Source organism: Sorex fumeus, unplaced genomic scaffold (genome assembly GCF_029834395.1).
Source record: "Sorex fumeus unplaced genomic scaffold, SorFum_2.1 ptg000037l, whole genome shotgun sequence".
NCBI classification, from domain to species: Eukaryota; Metazoa; Chordata; class Mammalia; order Eulipotyphla; family Soricidae; genus Sorex; species Sorex fumeus.
In genome coordinates this window covers 49,420,873-49,446,713 of record NW_026606094.1, presented here as the reverse complement: position 1 = coordinate 49,446,713, position 25,841 = coordinate 49,420,873, and the positions used below count along the sequence as shown (strand labels likewise).

The following is a 25,841-nucleotide window of genomic DNA, read 5'->3' as shown; positions in this document are numbered from 1 at the left end:
TTTCTCTCCCACCCTCCAACCTCCAATACCTGCCTGCCACCATGGGAGGCACTTTGCTTCTCTCTCTCTCTCTCTCTCTCTCTCTCTCTCTCTCTCTCTCTCTCTCTCTCTCTCTCTCCCCTTTTGGACCTTATGATACTATTTGCAATACAGATAATGAAAGGCTATTGGGTATACCCCTTTACCTACTTTCAACACTCAGTTCCTGTCCAAAATGATGATTTCCAACTATAATTGTCATGCTGTTTCCTCCTCTATCCTAAGTACCTTTTGCCCCCAGACACCCCCCAACACACACACACACACAAACACACACACACACACACACACCACTCTTGTGGCAAGCTTCCAACCATAGACAGTCCTGGCTGCTGTTTACCCTTGCCTTGGATAATATATATATATATATATATATATATATATATATATATATATATCCCACAAATGAATGCAATCCCTGACCTATATTGAAGGTCAATGTTACTCAAAGTAAGTGATAACATCCCCTGGTAGAGGTGACGCTAGAATGGTCCAGGGACACTGTAATGGCATTGAATGAAAGAATGGGCTGTTTGTTAGCTAAAAAGGTAAAAGGTAGTTTCACCAGGAGTGATTCCTGAGTACAGAGCTAGGAGTAACCCTTGAGCATTGCCAGATATGGCACATAAATACAAACAAAAAAGAAGGTAGATTTCCAAAGGATGTTCTAATTTTTGTTTTCTAATAAGTTGGCATGAACCAAGTAAGTTTGGGAACCTCTGCTCTAGGTCTATCCATGTTGCTGCAAATGGAAAGATTTCATATTTTTAATAGCTTTTATTTTTGTTTTTTTTTTTTCTGTTTGGGCTGGAGTGATAGCACAGCAGGTAGGGCGTCTGCCTTGCACGCAGCCAACGTGGCCGACCCGAGTTCGATTCCTCCGCCCCTCTCGGAGAGCCTGGCAAGCTACCGAGAGTATTCGATATGCCAGACACAGTAACAACAAAGTCTCCAATGGAGACGTTACTGGGCCCGCTCGAGCAAATTGATGATCAACGGGAGGGCCCTTACATTTCTGTTTAGGAAAAAAATATTTAATATATACTTAGTTTTATTCTGTTGTTTCCTACTATGTTATCCTAATCTTTGATGACTGACCCTATACTGACCCTATAGAGGGTGTTAGAGAGAAATTCGCATTTGAGTCTCTTATGTACTCCAAGTGTGTCCTTGTGTTCTGGGTGCTAATATATTGACTAAGGTGTCAGTTGGAACTACAAACCCATACACAACATGGGATCATCTTATGAATTTCTAGATCTATTTAAAGGCCAGGCTAAAGAGACAAGATTCTTGTCAGTCTTGTGCTGACGAGAAGGCTTTATACCTACCCTGCCTTTTCCTTGAAGAAGTATGACTATGAAGGTCGTAACTTTATGACATTTCAGTTCTCAGTTCTAATTATTTCCTCATTTTCCACTGAGTGAGCCCAGGTCTTTGCTTCTGGTTTTCTCTGGTTAATTACTTAGATTTAATCACACCACACAGACACACTTTTCCACATGGAACACTGCATCAGCTGATATGCTCACCATTCTAGTATTTAGTTGTTTTTGTTTTGGGACTCTGTGCTTTTACTTATTTCCTTTGGTCCTCAGATATCCTTCAACATTTATTTTAAAGAAAATTTTGTATTACTTGCTTTTCTGTTTTAGCTAGAAAGTTTGTATAATACTGCTAGCACATGAAATTATTGTTTACTTTCTTTCCAAACCACAGTAATACAAATCAGAGTGACAATGTGAAGTCCGTAATTTAACTCAGAACTAAAATCATAACAATGTGGGAAGGACCACAAATAAAATATAAAATATTTCTTCAAAATGTTAGGAAATCAACAGTTTTCACATTTTTTCAAAATAACATAAGACTTTGACAAAGGTTCTGTTGGAAATTCTTTACATGAATCTTATTCCCTGAATTATGTTGAGTGACTTCAGGTTTAGTATTACTCTCTTCTCAATATAAAAAATATAAATCTCCTAAGACAATATTCCATCTCTCTGACCTAAGTTTGAACTGTTAACTATTAACATCAATCATGTGATTATCACTACTCTTGTGTTGGTCTGATAAAGAACTGATTCATGAAGGATAAATTGGTTCAGACCCTTATGTTTGTTTTTTTGTGCAAGGTTATTCAAATCACAATCCATAAAAAATACCCCTAATATAGAACAATAGTTGCTTTGAGGTTAAAAATAGATGGTAGTTTGAATGTTACAGGCAATTTTGATTATCATTTAACAAGTTTTCTGTAGTACATCTAATGTATAATAAAATCACAGTGTTGTTTATCTCTATTAAAATTTCTTTAAAAATATAACAATCACATTTTATCTCATTGTTAAATGTCTCAAAAAAGCATTCAGTGATTATACAGTTAAGTGATAATTAGATTCCTCCATTATATTTTTATTAAAGGTATTAATTAGAAGACAAGTAATATGTCTTAGTTGTAAATGGCACTAGAGGTTTGTTTTAATTTAATTTTTTAAACACAGACTTAATTTAATTTAACTTATTTATTTTTGCTTTCTGGGTCACACCCAAGGATGCTCAGGGGTTATTTCTGGTTCCTTAATCAGTATTACTCCTGGCAGTGCTCAGGGAACCATATGGGATGCAGAGGTTCGAACCCGGGTCACCGTGTGCACAGCAAGCACCTTATCCACAGTACTATCACTATGGCCCCAACATTGAAAGTTGTATAGAAGCATTTTTGTCTTTAAAAAATAACACCTAACGGCTTTTAAAAAGATTATCCATTGGTACTGCCTTAATAAATTAAAAGAATAGTTTATTTAACTAAAGTACCTGTTTTTTTTCTTGGTAACCATGATTTGCTACATAATATGTATCTGAAAACCTTCAGAATTTACCAGTGGTGTACAGTAGAGTGGTCTCCTCTTATCTATAGGAGATGTATTCAAAGGCACAAGTGGATGCCTGAAACCCCAGATAGTACTGAACTCTACATATACATACTATATGTGTGTGTGTGTGTGTGTATGTAAACTCTACCAATATATATGCCATATCTTAACTCTATCCTACATATACACACCTATAGTAATGCTTGATAAATTAGGTACTATAAGAGAATATAATAGTAATAAAGAAATATAATGATCAATAATGATCATAGTAATATTCTATTAAAAATGTGTGAATGTGACCTCTTCCTCTTAAAGTACATAATATTTTTGGACCTTGGTTGACAAATTCTGGAAAATAAAACTGCGGATAAAGGAGAATTACTGTATTATCTGATAGATTATAGAAATTAAGCTTAGAATAATTAGAGATTTTTTCCAATTGATTGTTAAAGAACATTTAGTTTATTCCCAGTATCTTGGAACATGTAGCACTTCAAAGTTTCCATCATTACTACTATTATCATTAATAGTTTTTGTACTACATCTGCCAGTTCTTGGGGCTTATTCCTGGCATTATGCTCAGGGTTCACTCCTGCTGGCACTTGGGGGTGCATGTACATTGCCAGGGATCAAACTGGGATCAGCCACATGCAAAACAACATCTTTGATTTTTGACCCCTGTATTCTCTCTCTCTCTCTCTCTCTCTCTGTTTTTTAAACTTTCATCTTGATTGTGGTACTCTAGAAATTCAGCAGTAAAAGGAGGTCTAGTGTTCACTTAGTGCAGCATGCTTCTCTCTTAGTACTTTAGATAAAACATTCATTCTTAGACAATCTTAATCATAAAAATGTCCATAAAAGGGCATTCTTAGTAGGGTAGGATACAAGTAAAATAATTTTGAAAGTGATGACAGATGTTTATTGAATTACACATAGCAGAGCTGGAACTTAAAACTTATTCCAAAGGACAACAAGATCTGCTTTGAACTATCAGGACAGAATATAAATTCTATGAAGTTGTAGGTTATCTGCTACTGGACATTTGATAAATATTTGTTCAATGAATGGAAAAAGTTGTAAAGGAAAAAATTTTCTTTTCATATAACATAAGTTATTTTAACATTGGGGAAAATAATTTGACACTTTTTAAAAATTGAAGTGTGTAATAGACAGTTGTTAACTTTTCAGTCTTATATTTATTTTCCCCATAGTTTATCTCACATTAGAGTAATCTGTCACAGAAAATAGTGCATTGTTTACAGTATTTTATTGTTAAAATCTAAAAATCTAGATTTCCTGTGCCTAAATATAATAATTTAAATAAAATTAGTTTGTAAAACTAAAGCTTACACCAAGTTGGTTTGCATTCATCCTTCGGAAGACTTTTCCTAAAATATTAGGGAAAGTTAGATAAATAAATGGGAGACATCTTTCTTATAGATCCAAAAGAAATACACTTATAAATGTATTTCTTATATTTTATATAGTTATAAGAAATAAAAATACATAAATGTGCACATCATATAACATACACAAATACATTTTACATAAGCATAAATATAAGCAAATAAACTTCTTTTATACCATAAGAAATAGAACTTTCATAAATATCAGTTACTGATATTTACATCAGCTGTATTCTAGGTCTACTACTAGGTTTATATAGAAAGTTCCTTTAAATCACCCCAGGTTACGGCATATTGAGACCCAAGGCAGTTCAAAGTGTTTGCCAAGTGCTAGTTTTGGAGCTTCTAGGCAACTATGTGACTTTGGTTCATTCTAGATTTGTACCCTGCAAGATAAAGGCCCTCCCATTGATCGTCGATTTGCTCGAGCGGGCCCAGTAACGTCTCCATTGGAGACTTTGTTGTTACTGTGTCTGGCATATCGAATACTCTCGGTAGCTTGCCGGGCTCTCCGAGAGGGGCGGAGGAATCGAACTCGGGTCGGCCATGTTGGCCGCTTGTAAGGCAAACGCCCTACCCGCTGTGCTATCGCTCCAGCCCATAAGTGAGATCTAATTATTTTTTAGGTTCCTTGGGGGTAAATCTCCAGTTTCTGCTTTTAAGACTTTGCTATTAGTTTCTCCCTATGCCATTCACCTCCCTATGTCATTCACCGTGACCCAAGTAACAAAAGAGGAAAAATTGTAGCTTTAAAATTGTTTGGATTAGTGAATATCTTGTTATTCCTTTTTACTTTTAAAGTAGTGTATTTCCTGACAGTTCACATCAAAGTCTGAGACTGTTGTTTTTCTTCCCTTATGTGAGAAGACCTGATTTTCCAAGTGCCTTTCTGAGCAACAGACACATAAACTTCTAAATTTTTATCATTGAGATGGAGAGTCCCCTTAATGATTCTATCAAGATTGTAATTTGCATATAGAATTTCAGTGAATTCAAGCAGTTCCTGAGAAAATTTTAAGTTTTAGTTCAAATTTATCAAAATAGAAATTAAAAGACATGTAAAATAGAATTCAATGCTTTAAAAAAACTGCAGAGAATTCTTCACAAGGTTCTCCTAATGCTTAATGAAGTTACTAAGTCATTCTGCTTCCTTCTCTAAGGTAAATAGTCTTAAAATTTTAGCCTTTCATCACAGAATGTTTTGTAATTCTTGTTTGGAAGCATCACTCGGAGAGCACGGCAAGCTACTGAGAGTATCTCGCCCCCATGGCAAAGCCTGGCAAGCTACCCTTGATGTATTCGATATGCCAAACACAGTAACAACAAAGTCTCAAAATGGAGATGTTACTGGGCCCGCTCAAGAAAATCGATGAACAACGGGAGGACAGTGACAGTGACTTAATTTTCATTTTTGTTGAATCTGAGGACACATCTTTATGTCTATTAAATGCAGTAATACAATGGGAATATGTTAGTCTTCACAACTCTGTGGCTCTAACCAATCAAAATGTACCTTACTAGAAAGAATTTTATCAGTAACTAAACTAGAGCTATAATATTATTATCATGTCTATGTGACCTGAAATATAACCATATTATTTCTTTCCCACTTCCCCCCTTTTCTCTCCTGTTCTTCTTTGCTTTCTGTTTTCTGGTTTCTCAAAGGGTCCTCGTGGGCCTGAGGGAGCACCAGGAGAGAGGGGTGTACCTGGAGAAGGATTTCCTGGACCAAAGGTAAAAATTATTTCTATAGTAAAAAAGTACATTTTGGAGAAGGTGTTCCTGGACTAAAAGCATAATTTTTTCTATAGTAGAAAAAAGTACTTTTTGTACCTTGTCATAATTTTTTGTGTGTCCCAACCAGTTATCCAAAGTCTCACTTTGGCTATAAAATCAATACCCAAAAGTCCATGGCTTTCCTATATGCAAATAGTAAGAGAGAAGTGACATGAAGAAAAACAATCCCGTTCACAATTGTGCCCCAGAAAATCAAGTACCTAGGAATCAGCTTAACTAAGGAAGTAAAGGACCTGTGCAAAGAAAACTACAAAATTCTACTTCAGGAAATAAAAGAGAACATGAGGAAATGGAAAGATAGTCCCTGCCCATGGATCGGGAGAATTAGCATTGTCAAAATGGCAATACTTCCCAAAGCATTGTACAAATTCAATGTGATCCCTATAAGGATACCTATGACATTCTTCAAAGAAATGGAGCAAACACTCCTGAAATTCATATGGAACAATAAGCCCCCACGAATAGCTAAAGCAATTCTTGGGAAAAAGAAAATGGGAGGAATCAACCTCCCTAACTTCAAACTCTACTACAAAGCAGTAGTAATTAAAACAGCATGCATGGTACTGGAACAAAGGCAGAGCAGCAGACCAATGGAACAGGGTTGAATACAATGACATCTCCCCACAATCATATGATTATCTAATCTTTGATAAAGGAGCAAGAAATGTGAAGTGGAGTAAGGAAAGCCTCTTTAACAAATTGTGCTGGCAAAACTGAATGGCTACATGCAAAAATGGGCTCTGCCTAACGCCATGTACAAAAGTAAGATCAAAATGGATTAAAGACCTCTACATCAGACTGGAAACCATAAGGTACATTGAAGACAAAGTTGGCAAAACCCTCCATGACATTGAAGCTAATGGTTTCTTCAAAGATGTCACGCCAATGACTGAGCAAGTGAAAACAGTTAGACAAATGGGACTATCTTAAACTAAGAAGCTTCTGCACCTCAAAAGAAACAATGACCAAAATACAAAGACAGTCTACATCATGGGAAAGGATATTTGCCGAATAAACATCTGACAAGGGGTTGATATCAAGGATAACAAAGTATTGGGTGAACTCCACAAGAAGAAAACATCCAACCCCATCACAAAATGGGGTGGTGAAATGAACAGAAACTTTCTGAAAGAAGAAATCTGAATGGCAAAAAAGGCACATGAGAAAATGCTCTACATCATTAATCATCAGGGAGATGCAGATCAAAACCACAATGAGATATCAACTCACACCACAGAGACTGGCCCACATCCAAAAGAACAAAAGCAACTGGTGCTGGCATGGATGTGGGGAGAGAGGGACCCTCCTTCACTGCTGGTGGGAATGCCAGCTGGTCCAACCCTTTTGGAAAACAGTATGGACGAGTCTCAAAAAATTAGAAATTGAGCTCCCATTTGACCCAGCAATACCACTCCTGGGAATATATCCCAGAAAGGCAAAAAACTATAGTCGAAGTGACATCTGCACTTGTTTGTCCATTGCAGCACTCTTTACAATAGCCAGAATATGGAAAAACCTGAGTGCCCGAGAACAGATGACTGGTTAAAGAAACATTGGTACACCTACACAATGGAGTACTATGTAGCTGTTAGAAAAGATGAAGTCATGAAATTTACATACAATTGGTACTACATGGAAAGTATCATGCTAAGTGAAATGAGTCAGAAAGAGAGGGATAGATATAGAAAGATTGCATTCATCTGGGGAACATGAAGTAACAAAATAGGAGACTAACACCCAAGAATAGCTGAGATTAGTACCAGGAGGTTTACTCCATGGCTTGGAGCCAGCCACACATGCTAGGGGAAAAGGCAACTCAGATAGAGAAGGGAGTACCAAAGAAAGGGTGTTGGGAGGATCCTCCCAGGATGGGAGAAGCATGCTGAAAGTAGACCAAACATGATTGCCACTCAATGCCTCTTTTGCAAATCACAACACCCAAAAGGATAGAGAGAACAAAAGGGAATGCCCTGCCACAGAGGCAGGGTGGGATGGGGGGGGGGGGTGGGGGGTAGGAGGGATACTGGGATCCGTGGTGGTGGGAAATGGGCACTGGTGGAGGAATGGGTATTTGATCATTGTATAATTGAAACCCAAGCACAAAAATTTGTAAGTCTACAACTGTACCTCATGGTGCTTCACCAATAAAAATTTAAAAAAAAGTCTCACGTCGGTGAGCTTTCTTCACCATCTTAATTCTATTAAGTGAAGGCATATATTAATTTTTTCTTAACATGAAATACACTGGCTCGGCTCTTCACACACTACCTGTCTGAATGCAAGGTTCCATCCCAGTGGAAAACCAGCAGGACTGTACTACTGCACAAGAAGGGAGACATCCACGACATTGGCAACTATCGCCCAATCTGCCTATTGTCTGTCATCTACAAACTGTTCACTCGAGTCATCCTGAATAGAATTAGCAGAACACTAGACAAAGGACAAGCATGTGAACAAGCTAGATTCCAAAAAGGATTCCAGTACCATTGACCATATCCACACGATTACTAAGCTCATTGAGGTTTCTCAGGAGTTCAAGATGTCGCTCTGTCTAACATTCATTGATTTAAAGAAGGCCTTTGATTCTGTTGAGACGGAAGCGGTCATTGAAGCCCTAGCCAATCAGGGCGTACAAACTCAATACATCAGGATGCTTCGTGAGCTCTATTATGGATTCACTACCAGGATCTCACCATTCTACAAAGAAGTAATCATCCATGTCAGGAGAGGGGTTCGGCAGGGTGATACCATTTCACCAAAACTCTTCAGTGCCACCCTCGAGAACATCATGCGACAACTGGAATGGGAAAGAATGGGAGTGAAGATAGATGGTCAGCAACTACACCACCTCCGCTTTACTGATGACATCGTTCTAATAACACCAAACATCAGCCAAGCGACACAAATGCTGACTGACTTCGACCGTGAGTATGGAAAGGTCGGACTACAGCTGAATCTTACGAAGACAATGTTTATGAGAAACAGTCTCGTTATGAATGCTCCATTCGCTCTCAACGGAACCACCATCTCTGAATGCAACAGTTATATATACCTAGGTCAAGAAATCAACATGATGAATGACCTGGCACCTGAGTTGTGCAGGAGGAAGAGAGCGGCTTGGAATGCCTTCAAGAGCGTTGAAGAAATAACTAAGAGGACAAAGAACCTCCAACTATGAGCACATCTCTTCGATTCCACTGTTCTTCCTGCATTAACATATGCCTCAGAGACCTGGGACCTACGAAAACAGGATGAGAACGCTATTCGGGTCTCTCAAAGAGGAATCGAAAGAGCTATGCTTGGAATATCACGATTCACTCAAATGAGAGATAGAATCCGGAGTTCTGATCTCCGACAATGCTCAAGAATCAGGGCACTGTCTCGTTTGCCAAGGTATCAAAAAATCAGATGCGCTGGACATGTAATGAGGTTTATAGACAACCGCTGGACTAGAGCCTTTACTGCCTGGATTCCATGGGACGTCAAAAGATCACGTGGACGCCCACCTACAAGATGGTCAGACTTCTTTGTCAAGACCCTGAATGATCGGTTTGAGGCTCTGCATATTCCTAGAACGAACAGATGCCATTGGGCTACGCTAGCACGCAACAGGGATGAATGGAGACGTTACTGGCACCCACTTGAGTAATTCGATGAATAACGGGGGATCAAGTGAACATGAAATTATAGTGAAATTTGCAATTAATTTTCAGACTTCTTTATAGTTACCAAGTGTGAAAGTTAAAAAACAATCTGTTTGTAGTCATTAATGCTACAGTGCAAAAAAGTTTTTTATGCCCAGAAATTGTTACTAAGTGTAGCTATGACAAAGCTTTATTAGCAGTTTTGTTTTATTAAATGTTTGTAATAGTATTGCCATCTGTATAAGAATGAAGGAAATGTGGGTGGGAGAACTGTAATTACTTTGTTACCACAGGAGCAAAAATATTGTGAATTACATACCATTTACCTAGAAATTTAGAATTTAAACTTTTCTGCTGCGTCCCACATATGATTCTTAGAACTCAGGTTTTTATAGACCAGAGGTTGTCAATCTTTTTATATCAAGTGTCAGAGAGTATATATTTTAGCAACTTAACCTCGCTGATGTGCTATAAAGGCAGCCATACACATTTATGTGTAAATATATGAGTCTTCTAATAAAGTTTTATTTAAAAAACATATGTACTGGCTGGAATGGCAAAAAGGTTTGCAGTCCCTGACCTAGCTTATTTGTGCACAATCTGTAGCACACTGGCCAAAGGCTACAGGGGAAATGATTTTACACGACAACTCCAGGAAACATTAACAAAAAATTTCAAAGTAAGGATACACTTTTGAGTCTTTCACCCTCCTCTAAAGTTCTTCTCATACACAGACACACACACGCACACACACACACACACACACACAACCCAAAGCTCTAAGATTTTTTCCACTCTCTTCTGTCAAATCACTAAAATCTAAATCTGTATAGATTATGTCCTGAAATCTCACCTCAGCCTCTTTATCCATGATCAATATTCAATTACCTATGAGAAAACAAATCTCATCTAGGGGGAAATCTATTAAGTCTCAATTAGTCAAAGTAACTTTACACTAAGTTGTGAATGACTGCTGGGTTGATTTTTTTTTTCTTTTTGGGTCATACCCAGAGATGCACAGGGGTTCCTCCTGGCTCATGCACTCAGGAATTACTCCTGGCGGTATTCAGGGGGCCATATGGGATGCTGGGAATCGAACCTGGGTCGGCCATGTGCAAGGCAAACGCCTTACCTGCTGTGCTATTGCTCCAGCCTCTGAGTTGAATTTTTAAGAGGTCCTTGTTAGCACAATTTAATTTGTCATAGTAAATGGGAATAATATGTTGGATTAAAGGGATATAATCTATTTTACTAAGTAAGATAGAAGCTAGTAATTTGGCATTAACTATATTTCACAAAGTTGCATATTACATATTTCTTGAACAACTTTTTGGCACATAGAAAATTTCTTACATGTCTCCCCTCAAATTTGGAAAATTCAAATATGGAGAAAAAATTATTTTTATAATCTGTTTCTGATGTAAATAAATAAGTAAAACACGTAATGCAGGGCATGTCAGTGACATATCAGCTTTACAAAACTTTTGTTATAAATATGATATAATAATATTCTTATTCATTATAACCCACAGCACTTCATTACATTTTCTCATCAAAGAAACAGTACATTTTATGTCACTTGAGAGTCAATTGAAAGCAATTATACCCTGTGAAAATTATAAGAAGAACTCATTGGTCAGAGTATTTCCTTTTCAGCCATTATAATTAATGGGAATTTTATATATGTGCCAATTTGTGATACTTAGCAATGGGAATAAGTAGACAAATTATGGCTATAGATTTACATAAAAGTCTATTTTACCGTTTCCTGCATTTCTTACAAGTGTTCCTTGATTTCACTCTTGGTTCAAATAAACTTATGAATGAGTGCTATTTTTGATTGATTACATGGTTTATTTTTCATCAAATACATAAAGTGTTGCCACTTTATTGATAGTATATTATTCAGGCTTAGTGACTAGAGAAGCATATCCAAGAAGAATTTTCATGAATTCTTTCAAACCTGAATGTTTCCTAGATGTTTATAAATTTGAATAAAAGCACTTTATAAGTAATATAATCTTATCAAGTATTAGATTTTTTTTTTTTTTGCTTTTGGATCACACACGGCGATGCACAGGGGTTACTCCTGGCTTTGCGCTCTGGAATTACTCCCGGCGGTGCTCAGGGGACCATATGGGATGCTGGGAATCGAACCTGGGTTGAACGTGTGCAAGGCAAACAAATGCGCCCTACCCGCTGTGCAATCGCTCCAACCCCAGTATTAGGTCATTTTCTAATATGAGAGAAAAATATTTCCTGTGAAATAGATAGATCAAATTGCAGCAATGTTGATAAAAAGCAGAATTGATTCAATTAGTTATACTACTTGATTGAATAGATCCTTTGTTTCCAAACATTTCTGACTGTATTGTATATTGGGAATGGAGTTTGTTTCCAGTTTAGTAATGCTACATGTATCTTCTGTTTGGGCAAGTTATAAATCTTAGAGTGAGGATTATCAATTTGCAGGAACCAGTGAATTTGATGCTTTTAATGCTTTAACTTAAAACCCTAATTTTTTTTGCACTAATATAACTCTCCCATATGTTTTCAGGGTGAAAAGGGCTCTGAAGGACCAATTGGCCCACAAGGATTACAAGGCCTGTCAATAAAAGGAGACAAGGTATTCAAATAGTGTAAATAATAGGAAAAAATAACAAATAAAATAATTTTATGGTTCATTAAGTATGTTTATTTATGAACTGTATACAGTCCAATAGCCACATAACACAAGTGTCCTAGGTATACTTGATTTATTAGTAATCTAAATATATGTGTATAGTTATATTACTATTTTGGATAAATTATTACTTAGAAAAAACCTTTTTATATAGTTAGAGTAATATTTATTTGGAAATCCTTTCAGAAATCCTGTCATTAGGCTAGCAGCTTTGAGGTAAAAAATTAGCAGGGGGTATGGTGCCGCCAGCAGGTCAATCTGTACCTGTGAGGTGAGTGCATCAGCAGCCTGATGGCACCGTCAGACTTTCAGATACCCCAAAATTGCTGCTGTGCCTTTGTCCAGACCCCAAAAACTTGGGGCAAAGGTTACCAAGAAAGTAAATGGCCAAACGTTAGTTATGTGGGAGACACATCCACAAACCACCTCCGGCTCAGCTATATAATTGGAGGCATGGCCTCTCTGGTTTCTGATCGAACTACTTAATGGCCATGATCCCAGAGTCTCAGAAACAAATCTCGGAACCCAAAGGCTTTTGGCAGAAATGCGTCCAATTCCTGCAGTAGGTTACAGGCATTGGGCCACCCCAGGTGGGAATAGGTTTTGTGCCTTGGCCTGTTCCCCCTGGCGGCCTGGTGATCACCATCTGCCAGAGGGCACTGGACAGTCAGGTTTGGGCCTGCAGTAAAGAGACAAAGGGGGCCTTACCACATGGGGGTGGAGCCGACTCTTTCTCCCCATCCCAACAAGACCCTGAGTTGCCGCCTACAAATGGCCTCTCTGGCTCCTGATCAAGCTGATTAATAGCCATGATACTGGAGACTCAGAAACAAATCTTGAAACCAGCAGCTTTTGGCAGAAATGCATCTGGACTGCATACAAGGTGGTCGCCAGCTCAGAGCTTATTGGAAAGCCAGGTATGAGCCAGTGGTGACGGGGCAAAAGGACTTAATCCAGAGCCCAGAAGCTTGCGGCAGAAAAGTGAATGGACCACGCGTTAAACTACAGCACCATGCCTCCCCGGGAAGGAAAGGGTGTTGCTCCCTTCTGCCTTTTCCCCCCCTGGCAGCAAGGTAGCCGCCTCCTCAGAGCTTACTGGAAAGCCAGGTATGAACCGGCAGTGAAGGGGCAACTGCAGTCTCATGGGAAGGAGGGCGTTACCAGCTTGTCCTTCACGCCTTACCGAGGTCACGAGTTGCCCCCCACAAGCGGCTCTCTGGCATGGCCATGGCTCCAGAGGCAAAAGGACTTAGTCCAGAACCCAGAAGCTTGCAGAAGAAAAGTGAATGGACCATGCGTTAAAAACTACGGCTCCATGCCTCCCCAGGAGGGAAAGGGTTTTGCTCCCTTCCACCTTTTCCCCCCCTGGCAACAAGGTGGCTGCTGCCTCGGCGCTTATAGGAAATCCAGGTACGAGCCAGGAGGTGATGGGGCAACTTCAGTCTTATGGGAAGGGGGGCAGTACTGGCTCATTCTTCACGACTTATGAGGTCACGAGTTGCCCCCCACAAGTGGCTCTCTGGCATGGTCATAGCTCCAGAGGCTAAAGGACTTAGTCCAGAGCCCAGCAGCTTGCAGAAGAAAAGTGAATCAACTGTGTGTTAAACTACGACACCATGCCTCCCGGGGAGGGAAAGGGTGTTGCTCCCTTCCACCTTTTTCCTCCCCTGGCAGCAAGGTGGCCATTGTCTCAGAGCTTATAGGAAGCCAGGTACGAGCCAGCGGTGACAGGGCAACTGCAGTCTCATGGGAAGGGGGGCGGTACCGGCACGTCCTTCACGCCCTACCAAGGTCATGAGTTACCCCCCACGAGCGGCTCTCTGGCACGGCTATAACACCAGACACACAGAAACCAATCTCTTAATTATCTGGCTCTTTGCAGAAATCCAAAATTGTGGCCGCGTGACATTATATGATTCTCATAACCAGCTATAGAAAACATAATATTTCACAATGCCTTTTCAGCAATTCTGATTGTTTTGGGGGGGGAATTCTAAACAATAATCGTGCATCTTTTGCCGAAATAATGAATGTAATTAATGTAGAGAAGAGTTAAGTAAAAATCATCTGCCTCACAGGCGTTTGGAAGGGTGGAAGGGAGGGTATACTGGGATTCTTGGTGGTGAAAAATGAGTACTGGTGAAGGGAAAGGTGTTTGATCATTGTATGACTGAGATTTAAACCTGAAAGCTTAGTAACTTTTCCCACAGTGGTTCTATAAATAAATATCACAATCACAAATCTCAAATCATCCTGTTATTCGTTGATTGCCTCGAGCAGGCCCCACTAACGTCTCCTTCATCCTAGCCCTGAGATTATATTCAAGGCTCTTTAGGACAATGAGGTCCATCATTGTTACTGGTATTTGGCATATTGGCTACGCCACGGGGAGTTTGCCAGACTCTGCCGTGTGGGCAGGCTACATTCGGTAGCCTGCCAATATGTCCAAAGTAGGAATGAGATAATAAGATGTCATAATAAGATGTCGGTTCCGGGAGCTGGTTTTTATAGTCTCTGAGTCTTGGCCGCTGATGGGATTACACGGCGCCAGGGGGCCAGTTGGTGGGTGTGACCCCTGCCTACTGGAATTTGGAGGATCTGGGTGGAGGATGCTCGGCCCAAATAAATAAATATAAAAATTTTAAAAATAAAAAAAAATTAAGGTGGAGTTCATGCCCAATTCAATCAGCTAATCATTGGCTAAATAAATAGCAGTACTCCTACAAAAAAAATTAGCAATAGGGATTACTTTTAAATTAGAAAAAAAATTATTAAAAGCATACTGACATGACCCCATTGTAGAAGTATTTATTTATTCATGGATTGTTACTCAAAAATATGATTAAAAAAAAGGCAAAATAAGGGCACTAATTTAAGAATTCCAGTGTTGATGCCCTCTAGCAAAGGCCAACAGGGATACCTAAAATTGAATAAAGTTAGGTTAATTGCTTCATTGCACCAAAGAAGCATATGCTAGGGGGAGGAATCTCAACTCAGAAAGCAGATGAAAGATTTTTAGAGTAGGATTTGGCCTTTATTATATTATTTTGGAGAGTATTCATGAAAACAGGAATTGGTTCCAGGTTGAATGCATTAAAAAACCCGGCTAATTTTAAGATTGTGCTATCTTAGATAGTATTTAGACAGCCAGGGAAAATGGAGTCAGGCTTAAGTATAATTAGTAAAGAAGTAGCAGTTACCCATTTCAGCCAGTAGGTGGCTGATTGTTCACTTTTTAGGGAGTTTTGAACAGTGGATCTTAATTTTGTCTTGGTTTATCATACAGAATGGCCCGGTCTGACATTGCTATTATGGAAAATATTTTATGGTCATAACATGCCTAATTTCCATTTTCCCCCTCACCTTTTGTTTAAAATAGTTGCAGATTGTAAGTGTGAGTGAGATTGGCACTAGAACTGATAGGGCCCTAGAGATCAATAGGAAGGAAATGCTGTCAGCGGAATAAGAAATGTGCAAATAGCAGAAACCTTATATCAATTTGAATTCATATTTATGTCAACCTCCAAATAAACCAAAGGATTGTAGGTTATATTAGCACAACAATTGAGATTCATGATTAATTATTATATTTCAATCTTTGAATTACTTATTTCTTTTGTTTACTGGGCAATTTTTTACTATCAGTATTTAAACAGCAGAGATAGTAATAAAAAGCGAATTTTCAAAGTTTTATATGTAATATAGTTGTTTAATTTTTATATCTGGAGCTTATGCAAAGAAAATAATTGGACATGTCAGGACATGATATAACAAAGCAGTTGCAAAGCATTCATCTGCTTTCAAAAATCAATACTGCCTCCCCATCTAATATGTCTATACTGCCTTCCCTTTCAAGTCAATACTATCCTCCCATTCCTTCCCCTCCTTTTCCGTTTCCTATTCTCTTGTTCTCTTACAAGGAAGTAGTTTGGATACAGATATTAAGGGTAAGTAAAACTATGCAAGGGGATCTCTATAAGATATTTATGGAATATCTGTAGGATTGTTAGGTTCTGGAGTCAGAGAGTGGACTTGTCTTTGTCATCTAACAGTTGTGTGACCTACAGCAAATTAATCTCATCTGGGAATTATTATTTTTTGTTTGTTTGTTTTGCTTTTTTGGGTCACACCCAGCAATGCTCAGGGATTACTCCTGGCTCTGCACTCAGGATTCACTCCTGGCAATGCTCAGGTGACCATATGGGATGGTGAGGATCGAACCTGGGTCGCTGTGTGCAACGCAAATGCCCTGCTCATTGTACTATCACTCCAGCCCCTCATCTGGGAAATGGGAATTACTACTTTTAGTGTGCTGTTATGGAAAGTAAATATTAGAAAAGGTATGAAAACATTTGGTACACTACAGTCACATGATGGGCAATCAATTTCTGAGTCAGAATAATTCAACTCTGAAGTCAACCTTGAGTCTGTTACATTTTCCTCCCATATTTAATTTGGCTGGGTGTTGACATAAAATGTAACACTAAAGCATATTTCATGTCTTGGTGACAGATTCAATATATTTTAAATATCATATCTCATATGATCTAATTATCATTTTTTATTCATAAAACATGTTTTGATAGCCTAAGCATTGGCGAGCATAGTGCTGAATGCTTGTTTTTATAAACAATTTATTATTAGAACTTAGCCACACCTGTTTATATATAGCACCTGAGTGACTGCTCACACTCTCAAAGCAGTATTCATCTTTTGAATGGCCCTCAACCATATTCAGCTGCTTTAGGAAAGGTTCTGACTCTGATGTGTTCTAAATAAAACAGACATTGAAATAAGCATACAGACTTAATTTGCTCAATCAAGTGGTCAATCCTTAGTCGTCAGCTACTTGGCCTAACTTTAGCTTTTGATGGATCCTTACCAATATGAAACCATGAAGCTCCATTCATAATCTGATTACCATTCTCAATCTCCACTACTGTTTCTTCAACATTTTTCCTCTAATATTTAGAGTACCCAAAGTGCTTAGTTCTTGAAACTTTCCTCTTAATCTAATTGGTAAATTCATCCAGTCATGGTTTTAACTACCTTACTTACACTGGTAGCTCTCAAATTTTTCTTCCACTCAGCCCCTCTCCTGCCTATTTAACATACTCACTTGAATGTCTATTTTAGACACTTCGAATTTAACATGCCTAAAATTCAGCTCTTTGGTATTATATATCTTTCTCTAGCCTTGAAATTCTCTCAGAGTAGTCAGTTAAGGACAAGTTTATTAAAAACAAAACATTAATATGGCTCCTCTCAATCAGCAACAAATCCTGTTGATTTGTCTTTCAAATACATCCAGAATCTGAGCCATGTCATCATCTTCACTCTAATAACCTACATGAAATACCTTTACTATAAAACTCTGTTCCATACCTCCACCATCTCCCCTTCGGACTACTTTCAGCCAGTTCTCAGTACAGTTTTCGGATGAAGTCTTTCAAAACATATCTTTTCACTTTTCTGTGAAAACTCTCTGATGGCTTGTGATCATGTGTGAAGAGAAGTCAAAGTTCTTGCTATGACTTCAAAGATCCTATTGGTCTCTACTGCCTTACTCCTCTTCATCTTATACTACCCTCCCTCCTGCATAAGAGTACCAGTCCCATTGTCTCCTTTCTATTTCTGAAACCTACCAATCATCGCTTGCACAGGCTGTTGCTCTGTCTGGAACGCTTTCCCTCCAGGATTCCACTTAATTAATTCTTCCATCTCATCACTGATGCAATCACTGGTCCCTTATTGGACATTTTAGCTGGTTCCTCATTTCATAATTTACTTTTTTTTTTATCATGTAACATTAAATAAGAAACTATTTTTCTCTGGTTTATTATCTTCTGTTCTACTAAAACACTAGCACTCTTTTTATTTATTTTTTTGCTTTTTGGGTCACACCCAGTGATGCACAGGGGTTACTCCTGGCTCTGCACTCAGGAATTACTCCTGGCGGTTCTCGGAGGACCATATGGGATGCTGGGAATCGAACCCAGGTCGGTCACATGCAAGGCAAATGCCCTACCCGCTGTGCTATCGCTCCAGCCCCAACACTAGCACTCTTGGGACTGATATCTTTTAGTGCTTTGGTCACTGTTATTTTCTCAATAATTATAACAGTTCCTGGCACAAAATTATAAACAAAGAAAACATTTTCTTTGTTTCCCAAATTTAGTTCATGGAAGAAAAGTGAGATTCTCTAATTTTGCTTTGTTTACCTTGGATAATTTCTTAATTATGAAGATTAATTTTATGTTTCTTTAGGGAGAGGGATTTGGACCATACCCTACTGTGCTCAAGGATTATTTGTAGCTTTGTTATGCTCAAGGATCACTCCTGGTGATGCTTGGGAGACCATATGTAGTGCTTGTGATAGAACTCAGGTTGGCTATGTGCAAGGCAAGTGCCTTACCTACTGTTATTTAGTACCAGAGAGTACTAACTCTCTGCCCCAAGATATATTTTAATAAGATTCATAGGAAACAGGTATTTAGAAAAGAATAAGACAATTACCTCCAATTTGCATCTTTAATATTGGTTTTTTATATACTTATGTATTTTATACTTATATTATGTTCCTAACAGGAAGTATTGATGACATTATGACAATCAGAAATGTTTGCTTATTGTAGAAAAATGACTGGCAAATATAACTGAAGTAGATTTTCACCAATTTAATTTAAATAACAAAAATTGTTGTTCATAATTTTGGCAAATTTGAGTTATAAACAGTATAAAAGAATGAACTTTTCTCACTTTCCGTGATAACCTTTGTTCTATGGTAAAAAAAGATTTTTGTTCAGTATAATTTCAGATTATCAAAATATAACAGAATGCATTTTTATTGTTCATTTTTAACTTATTTTCTATACAGGGGGATTTGGGACCAGTGGGCCCTCAAGGACCAATGGGTATCCCTGGAATCGGCAGCCCAGGGGAACAGGTAATCAGTTCTTTCTCTTTCCCTTTGGTACAAACATTGTTGCCCAATCCTGGTGTTCATTTAAGACCAGTCTTGAAAACACTTATAAATATATTTGATAGTCAAATTTTAACTGAATTTTGGTAAAAATAAAAGCATGGCAGGATCAAGTAGTTTCATGTGATCTTATTTTTTGAGTTTTCAGAGAATTAAGAAATATTTCTTGTATATGGCTCTTAATATCCAAGTCTAATTAACAGGCTGAGAATTTATACTCTGTATTTTCCCATGGGAATAATAGTTTACTTGTGCTCTTTTGCATTTTTATCCCTTGACACTTTAAAATGATTAAAAACCATTCTTTCCCCAAATCAATTAAGAGCACTTCTGTCCAGCCTTATACCAATCCAAAGAGTATTAAACTTAAAAAAGAGGTAACCACTTTATTTAAGGAACACTCTTCCAGAATAGAGGTAAATCACAGATGGGCTTTATATACAATTGTCCAAGAATGGGTAGAAGAAAGGAATTGTCTCAGAGAGTATCTTTACATTTAGGTCTGGAACTGCTTCCAAAACTCTTTTATGATAAATTCAGGGAAAAAACCCAGATGTTTTCTAGTTCTAAATAATCTGAAGATAATATTACTTCGCAAAAGTATTATTTTTTGTATAAAGTAAAGTAAAGTAAGGCCTTCCCATTGATCATCGATTTGCTCGAGCAGGCCCAGTAACGTCTCCATTGGAGACTTTGTTGTTACTGTGTTTGGCATATCGAATACCTCACGGGGAGCTTGGCAGGCTCTGCCGTGTGGGCGAGATACTCTCGGTAGCTTGCTGGGCTCTCCGAGAGGGGCGGAGGAATCGAACTCAGGTCGGCCATGTTGGCTGCGTGCAAGGCAAACGCCCTACCGCTGTGCTATCGCTCTAGCCCTTTTTTGTATAGCACAGCGGTAGGGCACTTGCCTTGCACGCAGCCAACTTGTCCGACCCGAGTTCGATTCCTCCGCCCCTCTCGGAGAGCCCAGCAAGCTACCGAGAGTATCTCGCCCGCACGGCAGAGCCTGGCAAGCTCTCCGTGACGTATTCGATATGCCAAACACAGTAACAACGAAGTCTCCAATGGAGACGTTACTGGGCCCGCTAGAGTAAATTGACGAACAATGGGAGGGCCTTTACCTTTACCTTTTATATTATTATATATTTGTATTGATACTGTAAGGTGCTGCTTACACAATCTTATCTAATCAAGTGACTAATGTTCAAATTTATGTTGAACATCATCTCTGTAGAAAGTGACAATTCAGTTGATTACAATTTATGATCAAGGTGACTTACTCTGTGAGTAGGCAATAGATAATGCTTTCTTTAAGATAGTGGGAGAAGGAAAGATTTAAAAATTTAAGCATCTCAAATTTCTCTGCTGATGTTAATTCCCATTGATTTCTTTCTATCTTCTAATTTCCTTTTATCTATTTCCTTCCTCTTGACAGAGGTTCCTGTATAGTACATTAGGAGCATTAAAGTGAAGGACAAGACAAGATAAATGTACAGATAATACTGTACAGATAATACTGAGTCAATAATTAAGATCTGAATATTCAGACAAAACCAGGAATATAGTCTTATTCTCGACATTCTCAAACTCTGCATCCTGTTTGCAGTTTGCAGCAAGGCTTACACTTTGATCCCCAAAGTGGCTGGACAGTGAGTGCCATCAGTCCTGGGTCTTACGGTGGTCCTGGCACTGAATCACCATTATGGAGCTGAAAACGGGTTCAAAGAAAGCCAAGTCTTTCCAGATGGCCTAGGAATTCTCCACCTCCCACCTCTGGCTTCCTGTTGCCTTTCATGCTGTTTTTTAGTGGAGGTTGTTGTCTTCTGCTTAAAAATCAAAACAAAACACCTCTTTTGGCTTCTTTTATTTTCTCCCCTTCTCTTCTTTCCCAAGAGGAAAAAGCTTTTAAAATAGATTTGTCCATATGCAGCGGAACCCTAGTGTCTAGGAGAGTGAAAGGAGTTTATAAACTGTTCTGAATAAGAAACAAGTGTATTTACTCTTATAAGACTAGTGAAATAAATTTCTACTTAGTTAACCTCTATTTATGCAACCACTTATTTTCCTTCTAATCCTTACTTAAACATGTTCGACACTGACTCTTTTTCTTGTGAAGTTTCTTCACTGGCTCCAATTACCATCCCTCCTAGAGCAAGAGCAAAGGACTTATTTCCTCCAACTATTTCATTGTGTCAAGCTCTGCTTGTCTGGAGTTTTACTTGACACCAACGCTTTCTTATTGGAGTTACAATTTTCTTCCAGCACTTTGGATTGAATTCAAAGTAGTTCAGGTCAACTGTCTCACACTCAGAGTGTATCAGCTATACTGAGAAAAAAAACCCATGTAGTCTTTGTGCTGATAAACTCTTGTCTCTTGGCTTCCAAAGTTCATTTCAGCTTTCTCAGGCATGAGTAAGATACTGGTCCCTCATGTCCTCAAAACAAAACTTAATTTCTGCAGTATCTCCAGGGTATTTATTGAAGTTCCCTTTGTAGAATGTGGTAAAGGAAAAGAAACCTAGGCCCTCCTATTTTTCCAAAGAAATAGTCTTTATAAGACTGTTTTCTACAAAAAAGAGCACCACAAACACTGTCATCTCTTCATTTTTTATACTACATTAGTGAAAACTAAGAGCTTGAACATTTATCTGATGTCTGTTGGCTCTCATGTTCTAAAACATATGTCAGTACTTCATTTTTAACATACTAATATATGTTGTTTAGTACAGAGACCATATAGGTTCACCTGTGTAAGACTGCGATATGAAACAGGACCAATGTGATAGAATTTCTTCATATTAAAAACTTAAGTGGAAACTGTTCATCAGGGTTACCATGGGTTCAATCTTGTTAATCTGCCAAGCTAAATTGATTTCCATCACAGGACCTATACTTGTTACATGACTTCACTCTTTGGTGAAGTGGTGCAGGAAATTAATGGTTTTATATCTTTCTTTAGCATCAACCAGACATGGTAAACATTTCTTCCAGTCATATTCCATTGTTCAGAATACAGTCCCCATGACACCACTTGGCTTCACTAATTACTGGAAAATGTGATCTTTGTGGACAATTGTGTGGCTCAGCTAAAATTTCTCTTACTATGGAAAATGGGGAGTTCACATGATGGCTCCAGTAGTAGTCTCTGATAACACATTTAGCAAATAATGAACACATAATGAACATGAGTAATCTGTTACAGGATCCAAACTAAACATTCGTCATCTGAAATACTCATCATATTTCTTAATTTCATTATCACTACTTATTCATTTATTTATTTTGAAGGGAATCCAAGGACCAATTGGGCTTCCAGGTCCTCAAGGACCCCCAGGACAAGGCTTACCTGGCTCCAAGGTAAATTTCTAAATAGTAGCTGAGGTGAGTATATCTATAGTGTAATTGCCAGTGGAAGATAGTTGATTATTTACATTAAGTAAAATAAAAAATTTCTACATAATGTAAAAGATACTGATATTTCTAATGGTTTTAATTTATAAAACCTTTGATGTTTTAAGGAACTGTGGCTTACCCCACATTTGTTATTTTAATAGTTTTTACTTTTATTATGAGATCATATTCTAGCAACTCACATAGTAATATTTGTAGAGACTGCCAGTGGTTATATGCCTCTGTGAGTTTGCTAAGTTTTATTCTCAATAGCACATTCACTGTAGATACAGATACAAAAATAAGTTAAGTTAAAGATATGGAGTTAGAAATAATCTAGCAAAACATTTCTATGAACTTTGGAATCAAACTATTTCCTAAGTTATAACTCTTATTTACCCCCTGGGGAATGTAGGATATTTGGTTTTTAACTGTTGCCCTCAATGTTGCTTCATAGAATCACTAGTCATTGTTAAAAAGCTATAATCCTTCACTGAGAGTACTCACTTTTGAACAAACTCTTGAAAGATTCCCATGGGATAAACAGCTCAATCAGAGTTAACTGTTCTTGAGATTTTTGATTTGGGGCTTATCATTAAAAGCTCAGGTAGTACATTCTGTCTATGCTTGACAAGTAATCACCTTGCCTCATGTGTCAATTTTAGTTTTGGAATTTAACTACTCTCCTAGAGTAGAGGATGGATTCTTTAAAATCAATTTTGAGTATGCTATGAATCCTATATTTAAGTCAAACTATTATGTAGTCCAAATTTGTTGAAAATTCATCCATTTTAGGAAATTTTAAGCAAGTCCCTATTTTCTGATATTGCATATGTAGTATACAATCTGAGTAAAAAATCGGTTTTATCTTATTTTACTAATATAAAACAGCTCTTAAGATTGGAGAAATAGTTCATGAGTTAAGACACATGCCTTGTATGTGGCTAATCCTAGCTCTATCCCTAGCACCTATTGGGTTCGTATTTCAGATCCCCAGGTGTGGAGAGACCAAGTCCACACATGATAATGCAAAAGCAAAGGAAATTTATTTCTAGCTTGAGCTAGGGTCCAAGTCTCATCCAACACAGTGGAGTCTTGACAAGAACCCTGACTCCAAGTCACAAGCAGTTTATATAGGTTTCAGAGTTTGAAAGTTAAGCAAGCACTATGGTAACAGTGATCAAGCAACAATTAAACAATAGTTTCCAATAACAGTACCAGTTCTATGATTACGTAGGCTACCCATTTCTTATGGTTAACAAAAGATAATTTCTGGGGCACTTATTCTGAGGCATAATGATTGATTGAGCCCATTTAGTGGGCCCAGGAATTTCCCAGGTAGATTCAGGTTGGCTAGTTACACGTTTTTTTCATTGCTGGGAAACTAAGTCTGTTTCAGTATCAGGAACTGAACCTCAGGCCTACCTGACTTTTCTCATTTCTCCCACCTATCATGGCATCAGTTTTGCCCTTATACACCTGGTTGGCAAGAGTTGCCAAGAGGAGGCCCTGTGCTTGCTGACCACCATTTGGGAGCTCTTCGCTAAAATAAAATAAAATAAAATACTCACAAAAAAGCCTAAAACTGAAAGCAAAAGACAGCTCTTGAGAAATTAAAGGCAGAAATATATTATCTTAATTTTGTTGCTGTAGTCAAATACTATTTATACTCTTTCCTTATTAGGGAGAAGAAGGCCAGAGAGGACCTACAGGCCCTAGAGGGCCAATTGGAATTGGAGTACAAGGTCCAAAGGTGAGTTGCTTATGCTGGTCAAAATGTTTAGGTGGGGAGACTGGAAACATAGTACAGTGCACAGTGTGCCTGCATTGTCATGCTACTGGACAGTTTTCAATCCTCTGCATCCCAAATGGTCCCCCAAGAACTGCCAGGAATGATCCCTGAGCTCAGAGTCAGAATTAAGCAATGAGCACTGATGAAAGTGACTCCCAAATAAAAAAAATAGATAATAGATAATATGTTATATATTTTTTATATCCAATACCTTGCATTTCATGTATGTGTTATCTACTATTAAATTAGTAAAAACTTATTTGGAAAAGTGCTAATACTCAACTCCTAATTTGAGAAGAAACACAGTATTTTTAAGAACTATAATAAAAAAAAAATATGTTATCGCCAGAGACTTTCTCTCAGCACAGAGTGATTCTTTAAGAATACTACTATCTGCTAGATTATAAACCATGAAACACTCAGTATATATTAGAATTTTGTGGCTTGCTCCTACTTATTCTTCAGGCCTCAGTTCAAAAGCTATTTCCTCAGAAATTAATTTTTTAAATTTACAGTATGTCTATGTCACAACTGTTAATCCATTCTTTTATGTTCAACTAGGTTTATTTTCCTTGCAACCAATTATCTCAGCTTGCATGTAATTTGAAAGTTTCCCGAATTGCTTTTAATCTTAATGTACCTAGAAAGGTACTGTTTAATACTGCAGCTACTAGACACCTTGTTATGAATAAGCAAACCATGGCAGGTACGGACTAAGATGTGCTATATTATCCACATAATGGGTCACAAAGCTTAGTGACAAAAAAGAGAAATTAGTAATATTATTGTACATGAATTACATAAAAATCGCAATATTTAAGATACATTAGAGTAATATTAGAATTATTTTATTAGAATAATTTTTATGTAATTCATGTCACTAGGTACATTTTTGTCACTAAGCTTTGTGACCCACTATGTGGATAATATAGCACATCTTATTCCGTACCTGCCATGGTTTGCTTTTTCATAACAAGGTGTCTAGTAGCTGCAGTATTAAACAGTACTTTTCTATGTACATTAAGATTAAAATAATAAGTCTTTACTAATGAAATGGAATGGTAGATAACACATACATGAAGTGAAAGGTATTGAATATAAAAATATTCATTACATATTATAGGTTATCTAAACTTTTTTTGTATTTGGGATCACATCCAGCAGTGCAAAAGTAGCTTTTGTACTTTCTGATACTTTCTTTTCATTTTTTTAATTATATAGAAATCTTT

General features: G+C 37.8%; 1 protein-coding gene across 1 annotated transcript in view; it reads left to right on the top strand.

The window, feature by feature from the left end:
- COL28A1 (collagen type XXVIII alpha 1 chain) overlaps positions 1-25,841 on the top strand; it is a 197,267-nt gene that overhangs the window by 61,714 nt on the left and 109,712 nt on the right. The window contains exons 14-18 of the mRNA XM_056118311.1: positions 5,990-6,058; positions 12,323-12,391; positions 19,326-19,394; positions 22,719-22,787; positions 24,505-24,573. Coding sequence (XP_055974286.1) covers positions 5,990-6,058; positions 12,323-12,391; positions 19,326-19,394; positions 22,719-22,787; positions 24,505-24,573 — 345 coding nt within the window. The remainder of the gene's footprint in view (positions 1-5,989; positions 6,059-12,322; positions 12,392-19,325; positions 19,395-22,718; positions 22,788-24,504; positions 24,574-25,841) is intronic.